The sequence below is a fragment of the Colossoma macropomum genome, unplaced genomic scaffold, assembly GCF_904425465.1.
Source record: "Colossoma macropomum unplaced genomic scaffold, Colossoma_macropomum, whole genome shotgun sequence".
Classification (NCBI taxonomy): Eukaryota; Metazoa; Chordata; class Actinopteri; order Characiformes; family Serrasalmidae; genus Colossoma; species Colossoma macropomum.
The window spans coordinates 43,243,107-43,258,315 of record NW_023494785.1 but is presented as its reverse complement, the minus strand read 5'-3'; the positions used below and the strand labels follow the sequence as shown (position 1 = coordinate 43,258,315).

The 15,209-nt window shown below is 39.1% G+C and overlaps 1 protein-coding gene across 1 annotated transcript; it reads right to left on the bottom strand.

The window, feature by feature from the left end:
- Positions 1-741: 741 nt before the first annotated feature.
- On the bottom strand, positions 742-12,547 carry zgc:174888 (uncharacterized protein LOC558116 homolog). Its single transcript, XM_036595869.1, has 5 exons — positions 12,172-12,547; positions 11,764-11,876; positions 10,611-10,688; positions 8,060-8,197; positions 742-6,759 (listed from the first exon to the last, which is right to left on the bottom strand). Exons 1-5 carry the CDS (start codon positions 12,182-12,184, stop codon positions 6,346-6,348), a joined length of 756 nt encoding a protein of 251 aa, XP_036451762.1. The 5' UTR covers positions 12,185-12,547; the 3' UTR covers positions 742-6,345.
- Between the last annotated feature and the right edge of the window lie 2,662 nt (positions 12,548-15,209).

Here is a 15,209-nt window from a genome sequence, read left to right as displayed (position 1 = left end):
TCAGAGCATAAACTTCGTCTCCTCTGCAGACCAGTTTCTGCTCCGCCATGTCGAACGGTATAAGCTTTCTGCTAGGGAATGTAATCAGATACAGGCGTTTACACGGATATTATTCTTCTATTTAATGGATTATTTACAGGATTACCCACCTCGTTCAATCGGATAGAAACTGTATTCCGAATGGCCTCAAACGGACTCGTCTATTCCGACTGGGGTGTATACATGGACGTATTCTATTCCCATTGAGCTATCAGTTGGATAATTAACGGATTATAAGGCTGCATGTAAACGTGGCTAGTGAGCCAATAAGCATGCCAAAATCTAGTCGGTTGACTGGCTGTCTAAATTACATTCCGTATGGATTTCATTAATGTCAGTGCTAGTCTGCACTCTGTGTTCAGTACATATTCCCACTCCCAGCACCTCACTCATTTTTAGTTTAAGCCACGCCCATTTTGAGTATATAATTTTAAGTAGCACTATCAAAAAAGTAACGTTCAGAAATTAGTATTTGCCAGTCATAACTTTTGAATGACACCCAGCCCTAGTAATAACCACAACACATGTACATATGACCACCAAGAAGTTTAGCCACGCCCATTACTGCTGAAGCGATGTGGAGTGTTGTTTCTGCGGACAGTCTAATATCAGAGTGAATGATGATGCGCTGAAGGGTTCAGAAAAGAGGCCATTTACATATCTTAGTCTCAAAGACAGAATAAATGAATTCTAACGAATAAAGACAGGAAAATGTTGAAGGCATGTTTTTTTGGCACCCACACAAATGTTATCAGTGGATTTCAGGAGAAACAAATACAAGAAAATTGTAAAACATGGGCCCAACAACTGTGCAGCTCAGCTACACGAGGCTTACAGTGACACGGTTACATTGAAAAGTCGGTCGATGTAAAATTTGCTATAACACTTTATGCAGAATTTGTATATTAGATATACACGTTTTTCTGTACATTATACATAGAGGTTTCATTAAAACACATACACGAACACATACATTTTGAAAGGCGGGTTGACTGTGCTAATACAGTATAAGTAGCTTCATGATAGCTAGCGTCCAGGCTAACATTTCCAAACATGTAAACATTTTAACGCAAATGCAGAACCAATCCTGAAATACTGTCTGTAAGGACTGCTTTGAGTGCTAGCTGGCAAGTGTCATGTGGCTGTGTGCAAAAGTTTGCATGCTTCCAGTCAAATTACACACTTTATGAAAAACACGTGAACACATCCTCTACAGGGAGCTGAAACACGGCATTTTTCTCCAACAATTTCTTAAACACAGCATTTTCTGCAACAATTTGCAAATTTGTTGAGCTTAAAAGCTTCGGAAAACAAAATAAAACGCGAAATATAAAATGCATCAGAACCTTTGCGCACATTTGATGTCTATATTCTTTTTCCAATCTGTTCCATTCGGTAAATAAATGGTAGTTGTGCATTAAAATGTGCAGAACAGTGTTCCCTGTAGAGGATGTGCAAAAATCAGCAAAGGCCCAAACTTTTGCACAAAACAGCAAAGATAATACAGTCTTGTTTTTGGCATATTTTAGCACAATGTAGAAAAAAACCATGGTGATTGTTAATATAGTTAATACTGCGACCACGGAGAGAAAAAGGAGTTTTGTTTGTGCATTCCTGGAGTCTTTCTTTCTACATTCAGTGTTCGAGAATTATTCAGCCCACATCTGACGCCTTGCATAACACTAAAGGCACGTGATTCGACAGTCTCACCAGAGGCAAAGAGGGGATGAGAACGATCAGTGCAAAGAAATGATAGAAAAAGCAAACAACAGACAAAATCATGTAACAGTCCAGTCAGCAGAGCGTTTTAAAGAACAGTCACTATTCTCAGAAAGCTAATTTCTGACCGGCGGCTGCTGATTCTGAGGCGTTTTCTCTGGAGAGAAATGAGAACGGCTTTTAAAAACGCAGAAACATAGAACGTTACAGTGACAAACGGTACGATTATACAGCTGCAGCCAGAGATGGGACAGACTCACTTCCTATCATGATATTACTGACCAAAATGGTCAATATTACTGCAGCATTCCTCAAATATTCAAAAAATTCTTTTCAACATTTGTTGAAATGTAAATGGTTCACTGTAGCGAAACCTACCGATTGAGATGTCTTTACAGTGGTGGTGATAGGAACCAGGGGTCACCATGACTACAACACAAATATAGCCATTTTATTTACTATCCAGAACCACCAGTGAACCTACACGAGTCTTCTGAGTTTATATGGAATGTTGATGATGGAAAAATATTGGAAATATGAGATAGTAAGTTTTCTTTTGGGGACTATTTTGCCTCTGCATGTATCCCTCCACCATGAATGGATTCATTTTAGACCAAAATCGTCTCAAAACTATCCTAAAAGAAATGACATCAGGCATTCATAACCATGTTTAACCATTGTCTGGTTCCTATCAACACCAACTCCTGACTCTAGAATGGAGATTTCACATCAAGCTACTCTGAGTGACTTCGTTTACATTGGAACCTTTTAATTATGTAGAAAATTTGAACAGTTGGTGGACGTCTCCTTTAAAAAGCAATGAAACACACTAAATTCATTTCAGCACAGCTGTTGTATTGATAGACAGCTATTAAAAAGACAGCTATGCTTGGAAGAGTTGAAGACAGAAGAGGACGAGGACGACCAGCAACAAGATGGACGGACAAAAATCTGAAGAAATCATCGACAAGCCACAATACTTAATTCTCCATCAATCTGAAGAACTATTTCACCATGCAAAGAACCTTTTGATCATGCAAAGGGTTCTTTGAGTGGTCATGGTTCTGCATAGAACTATTTTCTTTACTAAAGAACCCTTGAAGAACCATCTTTTTAAAGTGTGTGGAGAAACATTATCCATATGGTTGGAGTGGACTTGACGGCACTTGTAAAAAAAATAATAATTACACTTATATATTAGGATTAAAACAGAATTTATTTATAATATCAAAGACTACACAATACTACAACTTAAATAAATATGAAATGTTTACTTGATCATATTTTAACCGTTCGGCTAGACGACACAACCATTTAAATGACGGCACTATCACTGGGATACTGTGAGTTTAATGCACAGTGACGCCACAGCCATCCGTAATCAGGAGTTCAAGAGAGCACAATTATCCCTCTCTCTCTCTCTCTCTCTCTCTCTAGGTGGGTAAGCATGCTGACCTCCAATGACGTTCAGTGTGTCCCAATTCAGGGGCTGGATCCTTCGAAGGGCGCGGTCTACGAAGGCGTGTCCTTCAAAGGCTGCTTAGACCCATGAAGGCTGAACTGAAATGAGACGGTCTGCCCTACAGCGGGTTTGCGTCACAGCACCGCTGTTCCCGCCCTTACCGCTGCGTCACCAAACACTGCTCCTACCAAGTTCTTTTAAAGTTCTATAAAGACGGAGCCAGAAACGTTTTATTTGTTTATTTTTTCATGTTTTTCATGTATTAGAGCTGGACATGCTTTACTGCCGGTTACTGATGAGATTGTTTTTGTTTGTTTGTTTTTTTAAAGTTGTATCGTTAGCCATCCGCCTCAGTTTAAACCTAACACTTATATTGAAAGTGTCTCCTCAGCTGCTGTTCGCTTCTCTGTTGATGCCGCCATGTTCATGTTCTCGAATCCTCGCCGGCACACAGTGAACCTCGGGATATGTTGGCTGGTGAAGGATCCACCCGTTGGATCCTTCATTGCCATGGAAAAGAAGGACACATTTCTTGGCCGCATATGAAGGAGCCTTCGAAATGGGACAGCCTAGTCGCGCCGTTGTGACGCAATCGGCCTTCAAATGCAGCCCCCGAAGGACGCAGCCCCTGACTTGAGACACACTGGTTGTCCTGTTGGAAGCTCATGCTAGCCTTCACCCTTCTAGCATGCTAGCATCGTGTGATAGACAGAGATCTAGCTAGCAAAAAAGAAAAATAATTTAAAAGCCTTAAAAAAATTAAAATAATGTTAAAAAAGATTTTAACTGTGTAAACATGTGCTGTCCTGGTGCGCGCTTTGAGGGAAGAATGTAACGGTAGAACTATTTGCTTCCACAGTCAATTTTTTAAAAGATGCTCATCAGGTTTTATACTGCAGTATATCATTAAACTGGTAATCGTCCCATCCTTGGCTGCAGCATGTAGTGTTAGCTACTAACTTAATAAACTCTGTGATATGGATTTCTAAAATAACGTGGAGAACTAGGTCAAAAACTTCATTTTGTGGAAGATTAACGGCCGGTCCAAAAGTCTTTCGCTACCCCTCAGTGTTAGCCTGGTAGCTATGACAGGTTATATGACACAAGTCTGGACAGCTTAGCAACAGCTAAATGCTATTTTTCTGACATTGAAGCCCCATGAAATGACTGAAACATGTGCTCGATCTGAGCAGGCACGCTTACACATGTTGCTTATTTGCATGGGATAAGACCAGGGGTTAAACTGGATCCTGGAATTTGGAACGGCGTTCCAGCCAGAGGTTTACAAATTAGGAACCTGGATGGCCAAAAAGGGTGTAACAATTCTGAAAACGACTAAGATGATAAGATGAATAAGGAGTGCCTGAAGATCTACCTTGAGCTAATAAACTATATTTTCAGAGCATTCAACAGATAAAACTACAATATGTAAGAGTTTAGAATGGAACAGTGATCCATTCAGACTGGATCCTTAGCAGCAGAGAAACGCTAAACAAAAACTGTGCTTTAAAATGCCCAGATTTAATGCTAGGCATGAGCTAATATGTTAGGTACACGCTAATGTATTAGCCATGAACTTTTTCTGGGTTTTCCTGCAGTGGGACTGAAGCTTTAGCTAGCTAGCTAACATAAGAGCACGGTATTCCGTACACTTCAGTATTCCATACACTTGCAACTTTTCCTGTTTGTGTAATAAAAAACACTTTCTTGACATTTGTCAACGATATTTTCATTTCATTTTTCCATCAAATCTGTTGGCAAAAATGCAGGGAAAACGCTGTACGGAAAACCACTCCTTCTGTGGAAGCTGGTTACGGAATACTGACAGCACAAACCGACACAGATGACGATTTTTTCTTATTTCTTTAAAAGTATTGGCCCAGATGTGACCAATCAAAAGGCAACTTGGTTGCTAGACAAATTTTGCAGAGTCCAACCAATCATTAAATCGTGTATGACTTTTTGTGTCTGGGTTTTTCCGCAATAACTACTGAAAAGTGCCGAAGTACTGTACGGAATGCAGCACTCTTACATTAGTCGGCTGGTTAATATCAAAGTTATGATACCTATGATGTACTTTTACTTCAGATATCAGAACGTCAGAATCAGATTAGCAAGCCCTAAGTTAGCCAAACGCTGGCCTACACCATACACAAATGAACCTAGCTAGCTTGCTGTGTTGAGCAGGTTAGGCTATGTGTAAGTCAGCTAGCCCCAAGTTAGCCTACAATATGCACATACAAAGTCAAATAGCTGTTTTTTTGTTCATAAGATCAACCTTTTTAGCTGTTTAAGTTAGCTAGCTTGCGGCTTTGAGATTAACTGTTTAAGCTAACCGTTATATGTTTTTTTGCCTATTACTTCATAGAATCACCACCTATTAAATTCCAATTTAACCCCTGGGCCAGACATTCTAATATTCCACAAGAAACAAGCTTTCAAAACAACACCTATTAAAAATCGGAGCCACTGCATGGGATACAGTCAGACGCTGAGGCAACGTATCAGCTTTTTTTGGTCAAAACGCAGGCTAATGCTAACTCTTTAATTTCCATTGATTAATTATAATGAAAAGCTACGAGAGCTGAGGGAGCGTTTTGTGCTTTTAGCTCAATTTGCCTGACTAAATCATTGGAAATACTTCTGAAATGTTTGTCGGGTGCAATTTTTACATTAATGACAGTTTAAATCAGCAGTTTGTGTGGTTTCAGGTCCTATGATGATTCCTATCGTTCTGACATTCAGTTACACAGCATGTTTCATTAGCTGCTTTAACTTCTATGACTGTTCTTAAACATAAGATCACAAAATATGCTGTTTTTTCCTATTATAATGGCAAAATTTGCATCCTACAAACACTATAGACGTCAGTGTACCTCCACCAATGCAGTGCCTCCGAAAGCTTTAAGAGTGATTATTTTTACATAGAATAAGCACAAAAACAGTCATGATAGGTTTAAGACAATATCCAACGAGCACCACGCACGGCTCCTTCATTACCTATGAATTCCTCCCAGACTGTTTGCTGTAGCAAGCTTGCTGCAGTAACCGAACGTCTTGGCTAACTGGCCAGGATTCCTCGGTATTACATTCATGACGAAGCTCCACGACTTTCTTCTCCCTCGTTAGAGCTCTCTCACAATCACGTCCATTACGATCCTCCGGAAAAAAAACGCACAGAGGAGAAGGCCCGGAGACGGAGATGACCCATAGTACTTGTTAGTTGGGATCACAGTGATCCATCTTTTTCCTCTTTCTCCTTCTTTCATGTATGGCGGGCCCTCGACTGTCCTTTCACCTGCAACGTTCCCTTCTTCCTCCTTTCCTGTTCCTCCTTCCAGGCTCCCTTCCTCCTTCTTCTCCTCCTCCTCCTCCTCTTCCTCTGTAGTACAAGGGGAATGAAAGCTGCAGGCATTTTCCCCCATAGGACAGTTCAGTTCCAGCCATCTGGAGAGGAGTGAAGAAGTTAAGGTGAGGAGTGCTCCAGGGGAGGAGTTCACAGACGGGAAAACGGAGGGATCCGGAGTTTCCTGGAAACACTGTTTACACAAGGATAAAGGAGAGACATTACCACAGAGCTTACTGTCAGGAATACAGAGCTGTTAGACTGGAGGAGAACAGACAAAGAACAGACACAGTAGCCTTCATTTTAAAGCAAAGGTTTGGAGAAAAAAAAAAAATGAATAAATAAATCTTCTCTTTACTCCAAATGCAGCTGAGTTTGGTCTCTGAATCTTTCTTCTTTAGTTTTAGCACTAGAGTGGCAAAGCTAATGCTGCCAACAAACAATGCAAGCTTATACCTCTACAATTAGCATATCTGCATGCCTGCATTATCATCATCATCACACATTTAAACTCCAGATCTTACAATCAGAACTTTGTTTCATAGAAGTTATTTTTGTAATTTCTAGTATTTACGTAATACTTTATACTAGCTTCTGAAAAATTCATAGTAGATACTGAATAATTTATAGTAGAATATTGAGTAATTTGTAGTAGTTACTGTGTACTCTATAGTACATAATATATGTAATATTAATATTGAATAATTTATAGTATTTGAGTTATTTGAGTTACTGTGTACTCTACAGTATCTGTTGAATAAATCCTAATAGATACAGAACAATTCTTAGTAAGTACTGAATAATAGATATTGAATAATTCTTAGTAGGCACAGAATAATTTATAGTAGATATTGAATAATTTATAATAGATATTGAATAATTCTTAGTGGATATTGAATAATTTATAGTAGATATTGAATAAATCACAATAGATACTGAATAATTCTTAGTTAATACTGATTAATATATGAATTTGTAATAGATATTGAATAATTTATAGTAGGTATTGAATAATTTACAGTAGCTACTAAATAATAAGACCAGAGTTTAATGGATTACAGGCACAAATCTCAAAATAAACTACATGAATAATTCATTTTAACTGAAACACCAATTCAAACTTCAATTCTCTGGAAAAGCATTCACAGATTGATTTCTGATTTCTGATAGAGTTTAGGCAAGTATAGATTTCAGGGGTACACCTAATTCCACTTGATTAATCAGTTCATTAATCAGTCTCAAACAGCTGATCAGGTTTGAATATGAAAAATATTTGATATATTATTCATTAAATTGGGTGAGTTCTGGCTGTGAGAGTGAGGCTATAAGACAACAGGTGACTCTAAACCTTAAAATACATGTAGATCTACATGAAGGTATTTCTCAACAGTGCACTAATGCACAGACCAGCCTGTCCTCACTATGACAAATTATGAGCCAGATAACGGCAGAAAGCCTCTCACTATGGAAGCAACAAAGGAATTCATGCATACCCATGCATCTTTTGAAATGTCATTAAGTTGCTGTATCAGTTCGTTGATGAAGTAGCGTTTGAGGTGAATTTTTTCAAGCTGCTGCAAGAGCTGCACCCAAGAATGCGACAGGAACGCGGCCTCGTTGAACACACAGCACTGCGGAGCGAAACAGAGAGAACATGGATGAGCTGTAAGACTGTATTTGAATAGTATATTATAAAGAACAGTATTGTAAACCCAAAATTTCTTCACTTCATGTATTCCTGCACATGGATTAACGGGGCATTCTGGCCTAAAGCTAGAGTTTAAGATGTTACTTGTTGCATTATGCAGTATTATGCAGCCATCAGCCTTCACAGTTCACAATTTTATACCGTTATTTCATGTTTTCATTCATCAGTGTTCTCTCACTACAATGGCCAGGGATGCATTATACAAACACACCACACAGTCAGTGGGCATCCCTGTGGTGCCAACCAATTCTGACTGCTAGCAACTGAGCTATAAGCTAGTAAACACGACCAAGCTAGCATTAGTGTAACTTTTTACCTCAGTTATTGAACAAAATTTACAACCGCATTATCAAAAAAGTTTGGACGCTGTGCAAAATGTAAATAAAAACAAAATGCAGCGATGTGCAAATCATTTAAACCCTACATTTCATTAAAAATAATACAAAGATAACATATCAAATGTCAAAACTAATACATTTTATTGTTTTGTTTTTTTTTATATTTGCCCATTTTGAATTTGATGCCAACAACGCGTTCCAAAAAAGTTGGGCCGGGGGCAACAAAAGGCTGGTAAAGCTGTGTAATGCTAAAAAACGCCTGGTGGTTAATTGGCAACAGGTCAGTAACATGACTGAGTCTTTCAGAAGTAAAGATGAGGAGGGGTTCACCACTCTGTGAAAGACTGCATGATCAAATAGTGCAACAATTCAAGAACAATGTTTCTCAACGTAAAATATAGTGAAGAACTTTTGTTTTTCATCACCTACGGTACATAATATCACAAAAAGATTCAAGCACAAGGCCAAAAAACAGTATTTGCTGGCTGTGATCTTTGGGCCCTCAGGTGACACTGCATTAAAAACAGACATGATTCTGCAGTGGAAATCACTGCATGGGCTCAGAAACACTTCTGAAAACCACCTTCTGTGAAAACAGTTAATCACTGCATCCACAAATGCAAGTTAAACGCAAAAAAGAAACTGTACATAAACAGGATCAAGAAACGCTGCCACCTTCTCTGGGTCTGAGCTCATTTAAAATGGACTGAGGGAAAGTGGAAAAGTGTCCTGTGGTCTGACGAATCAACACTTGAAATTTCTTTTTGGAAATCATGGACACTGTGTCCTCCAGGCTAAAGACAACTCAGCTTGTTATCAGTGCACAGTTCAAAAGCCAGTATTCATGATGGTATAGGGGGGACATTAGTGCACATGGCATGGGTGACGTGCACATCTGTGAAGGCAGCATTAATGCTGAACGATATATACATGTTTTGGCAACATATGCTGCCATCCAGACGACGTCTTTTTCAGGGAAGGCCTTGATTATTTCAGCAAGACAATGTAAAACCACATTCCGCATGCATTACAGCAGCATTGCTCCGTATTAAAAGAGTCCAGGTGCTGAACTGACCTGCCTGCGTCCAGACCTGTCACCAATGAGATCATTATGAAATGAAAAATATGAAAAAGGAGACTCTGAACTGTTGAGCAGCTGAAATCCTGTATCAAGCAAGAACAGGAAAACATTTAACTTTTAAAACTACTGCAGTGTCTCATCATCGAATTTTGTTTTTATTTACATTTTCGCACAGCGTCCCAACTTTTTTGGAAATGGGGTTGTAAAAGAAAAAGTGATTGTCTTTTTTCAGCAAAAAATGAACAACAGATGAGTTTTTTCTCCTTTTAGTCAGAGAAAAGAAGCCAAACTGAGGTTACATGTCTAGATAGCCTAGATCGTCTAGATTTAACTTTAGCTTTTTAAAGCTTGTTGTCTTCCTCATCTGTTGTTCTTCTCTCCACTGTAATGATGATTTGAAAGCAGTTACACAGCTACAACAAAATATTCAGCTTTCAGTAACATTACCTATCTGCCTTCCTTCTGCATTCACTAGCTAATGAAAAAAACATGTAAAAATAGCCTGTGCTCAAAAATGAACACCCTAGCAGTTGTAGTTTTTCAAAAGCTCCTACCACCTTCAAGATACATCATCAGAAGGGGGTTTTCCTGGCCTTAAATGGCCAGTGTCCACTTGCAGGCCCAAAGTTTTATTACACACTTCTATGACCTAATAATAGCTCAGCCTGTTTCCATTCACGTCACTGTAGTTAATGAATAATAAGCCTTAGTATGCAGTAAGTCTGGAATTTTAAGGGGTTAAATCAGCGGTCATTCAGAACTACTGCTCACTGCTGTAGGATGTGACTAAGCATGTTTACAACAGCTGTAGTGATAATTACTCTTTTTATTTTTCCCAGAGGGCCCCTTTGTGATCCATCACTGAAAAACTTCGTCGTGCAGACTGAAGCTGACTCACAGATGGAAATTTTTCTTACCATGGCGCTTTGGTCGTGACACTGCGTGCTGGGACTGTAATGGCGAGGCACGACATAATCTTTCGGGAACACCTCCGGCTGCAAACAGCGTCCAACATTAACATACTGTTATCACAGCACTTTAAAGCAGTGGCTCTGGTGGTTCCGACTTAAAGACGAAAAGAGGAACTAATTATGCGTAACTAATGTTTGATGTGCAATGCTCCGTTCTAGAGAAACCTACTGCAGTGGTGTTGATAGGAATCAGACATCCACCTCTAAAAGCTCCCTCACAGAAAGTTATTACATGGAATGCTGATGTCTGAGACACTGTTTTACAATAGTTTTGAGAAAAGTTTAGCACAAAACTTATATTCATGGTGGAGAGATACATGCAGGGTGTTTTCCAAAGTAAGTTTCTCTACAATTAACCATTTCACATCAAACCACTCTGAATGACTCTGCAGAAATGTTAAACAAATGACGGATTTCTTCTTTACTAGTAAGCTGATGAGTATGATCAGCTGTGTTAGGGCAGGAAATACTCAGTGTCGGAGTGGAGTACGCAAACATATATGAAAAGGCATTTAAAATACAATGAAATATATTGTAGAGATTGGAACAATATATATATATATATAGTGATTTTGCAGAAGAAAAACAAACTTTTTTCACTTTTAATGTATATAAATATATATACTTTTAATATATATAAAGACAGGGCGATTGATCGATTTTTAGGTTCAGTTATGATCTTGGCTTCCAGCATTTCTGAAAACAAAGTAACTGAGATAAAACAAGTATTGAACAATTATTGTGCTGCATTCTGTTTTGAAATGATGTCCTCGTTTTGTCTTGTTTTAAAAATCCAGCGCACCCCTTTCCTTTAATAGTTTTGTTTTCAGTTATATTTAAAGCTTTTTTAAATATTTTTTAGTATATTTTATATACTTTATATATTATATATATATATATATATAATATATATATATATATATATATATATATATATATATATATTCTCTCTCTCGCTCTCTCTCTCTCTCTCTCTCTCTATATATATATATATAAATGTGCATTTTCATAAACTCAGAACCACTGCTTTATATGACAAAACACATATGCAATACATCAACAAATGAACAATTAAAAACAAAAACACTTGTTCACTTACAAATCCAGTGTTGTTCTCATTGCTGATGTTGTTCTGTAAATTTCGGACAGTCGCTTTGTCCAAATCTTTACAGCCACTTCCTCGGACTGTAAATATTGACAGCAGCAGTAATACTGAAAAAAACCCATAAAAGCAAGACAGCATTGATTTTACTTCAAATCTGAACACGAAGCTCAAGTTGTCTTCCGTTCCACCTTAAACGGTGCAGCAGTTACGGCGCTGGGCTCCTGCACACGGTGAGTAGCTGCGCTGCTCCACTTAAGGTGGAACGGAAAATTCGAATAAGAAGCTGTCGAGTAACTGCGCAGTTCAAACTCCACCTAGTATTAGTTTACCAGGCTGGTCTCCGTTTCTCAGAAGCAGCAGAAAGAAGACGATTAAAGGCGGTTAATGGACGGTATACGGTACCTGTGGGTGTCATGCTTCTACCGGCCCATGTGGGTTATGTTATTCCCCATGTCTCTCTCTCTGTCTGTCGCCTCCCACGGTGCTGGGGCACAGCTGGTTACTAGCACATTCAAAGCTCCCCCTTTCTCCCCAGAATTCCCAGGTTGTTGACCCTCTGGTACTTTCCAAAATGCCTTCCAGATATCCCCACGTCCCTCTTTCTTTCGTTTTCCCTTTTCTTTCACTCACTCCACCTTTTTTCTCCCCCTACTCAAAGCTAGCCCCTGTGCTCTCTCTCTCTTTCTCTCTCTCTCTCTCAGCTAGGCTAACTACCCACAGCAGCTTTGAGCCTGAAAGTGAAAGTCCCTGCTAACTCAAGCCTCTAAAACCCCCGTCCTACCCCTCCTTCAGACCTCTCCACCCCCTTTTTTACTTCATTAGAGAGCACTCTCTCCCCTCCTCCCTTCTTTTCAGCTTTCACTCAAAAAAAGAGAAGGCCTAGCACAGGCTTAGGCATGCACTTTGGCCTCCTGTTTTTAATTTCAGCCCCCTCCTTCCTTCAGAAAGTGTCTCTCTCTGACTGAGGGGCTGTTTGTGCCTGATGTGCTGCTTAGTCACTCCTTTTGGCTTTTGCTACTCACATAAAAAACACAGATCTAGAACACATGCAGTCTTGCTAAGTCATGTGCTCCCTCTGAAAGTGACCCAGTTTAGTGACAGCCCTCGGTCATGCACCGGTCCATGATTTAAAGGGCCCATAGCAGGATTTTTTTTCTTGCTTGTTTTTTTCCAGTCCGTACAGCCCATATATGGGGCCCGTTTTGAATTCACTGGCTTTGTGACGTCACAACCGCCAACACTGTTACATGTTATATTCGCCTGTTCGGCCTATAGAAGTTACAAGGAGTGCATAAGACTTCCTGGACTGCTTTTTTATTGAGGTGCGACACAAGCCAGCCAATCAGAACAGAGCTCATTTACATATCGCTTTTAAAGGGCCTACATGTTTTATATTTTACATGTCTTTCTCCATTTATGTACTCATAATTAATACATCCTACCTCTCTTTATCCCCTGAACAGGATGCAATTTCAAGACTGATACATGTAAATGATCTCTATTCTGACTGGCTTGTGTATTGGGCCCCATTCAGAAAGCAGTCTGGGCTGAAACACTCTTTATAACAACAGTAATTTCTGCATAAATTAGTGACTGAATTATTCAGAGTGGTTTGGTGTGAAATGGTTCAGATGTCTTTACAGTGGTGGTGATAGGAACCAGGGGTCACCATGACTACAACACAGATATAGACATTTTATTTACTATCCAGAACCACCAGTGAACTTACACGAGTCTTCTGAGTTTATATGGGATGTTGATGGTAAAATAGTGGAAAATCTGAAATAATAAGTTTTGTTTGGGGACTATTTTGCCTCACAACACCCTGCATTGTGAGGGGTAAAGAGTTGCAAAAGTGTATGCAAACACACAAAACGCCATAAGTGGATCTCAGATACAAAAAGTAACACACAAGAATAATGTAAGATATGGGCTCTTTAATGCATCCCAACAGCGGATTACGCGTGCTGCACATGTGATACTGAGTAAAATGGTTGTGGTAAGCAAATGGGTGTACACGTTGTTTGTGCATGCCTGTGGGAGCTTCCTGGCAGTGACTTATGCCGTTACAGTAATGCTGTGACGTGTCCGAGTGTGAGGCAGAGAGGAATGTTCTGGCCGAGGCCCAAATGTTCTCGAGAAATAAGGGGAAGGGTAACTCAGTGGCCCAGCACTTATTTACTACTGCAACATTAGGCTAATATCACTCAGGACTACAGTTTACCTGTGGAACCTGTGGAAAAACTCCAGCAGCACTGCTGTGTCTGATCCACTCAGACCAGCACAACACACACTAACACACCACCACCACGTCAGTGTTACTGCAGTGCTGAGAATGATCCACCACCCAAATAGTACCTGTTCTGTGAGGGTCCATGGGGGTCCTGACCACTGAAAAACAGGGTAACAAAGTAACTGTAGAACTACAAAGTGCTCCTATATGGTCAGTGGAGCTGATAAAATGGACACTGAGTGTAGAAACAAGGAGGTGGTCATTTTGTTATGCCTGATCGGTGTATAACTTAGAAATGTATAAAGATGTTTTGGATGCAAACCTGCGGAAGAAACTGGCAGCAGTGTGTGAAAATGTTGACCTTGTATCTCAAAAAAGAAGTTGAAATAAAATAAGTCATAAAATGACTTATATTCTTAAAATATCGACTTATTATTTCAGAATAATGACATAATATAATACTTAGTCAATAATTTGAGAACATAAAATATTATTTCAAGATATTAGGTCAATTCTTTGAGAAAAATAGCAATTATTTAGAGATATTAAGTCAATATTTACCGCTTTTAAAAAAGCACAGACTGCACAAGTTGTTCTAAGCTGGTTTATGCTGGTCTGGTGCTGGTTTAACTGGTCACCCAGTATGGTCACGCTGGTTGACCAGCATACCAGCATCCGAAACACAACACATGCTGGTTTTTCTAGCAGGGTTTTGAGATGTCAAGTCAATATTTTAAGAACATAAATCATTATTTGGATATATTAGGTCAATACTTTGAGAAAAATAGTAATTAATTGAGATATTTTGAAATACTACAGACAGAAACAGAAAAAGGAAAAATTCTTGTACCTGTCGAGAACAGGTTTCCATAGTTTCTTAACACAATGAACTTAATAGAATTTTTAAGTATTGCACATACTCAAATGACCAAATGCTTTTTGGGGCCAGTGGGCTGGCTGGACCATATCAGGTTCCTGCTTCCAGGCATTTTATTATTCAGCCTAAAAAGTGGACAAAAATTATTTTTACTCCTTGTTTTGTACCAAATGTAGTTAATTCGCCCAGAAATGTTTGGTGTCTTAAGTGTTCTTATGTACAGAGGGCTACAAGTCTAATGTAGCTAACAAGTGCAAGGTGTCCAAGACGGCTGTTACTAGTGTTTTAGCTATGCTAATGTACTGTAGTCCATGTTTATAGATAACAGTG

What these genes read in the sequence shown, in the direction of transcription:
- zgc:174888 (XM_036595869.1), bottom strand. An exon ending in GTCACGACCAAAGCGCCATG is followed by an intron (nt 8,198 to 10,610) that starts GTAAGAAAAATT and finishes TTCGCTCCGCAG; the next exon opens with TGCTGTGTGTTCAACGAGGC. An exon ending in ACATTTCAAAAGATGCATGG is followed by an intron (nt 6,760 to 8,059) that starts GTATGCATGAAT and finishes TTGTGTAAACAG; the next exon opens with TGTTTCCAGGAAACTCCGGA.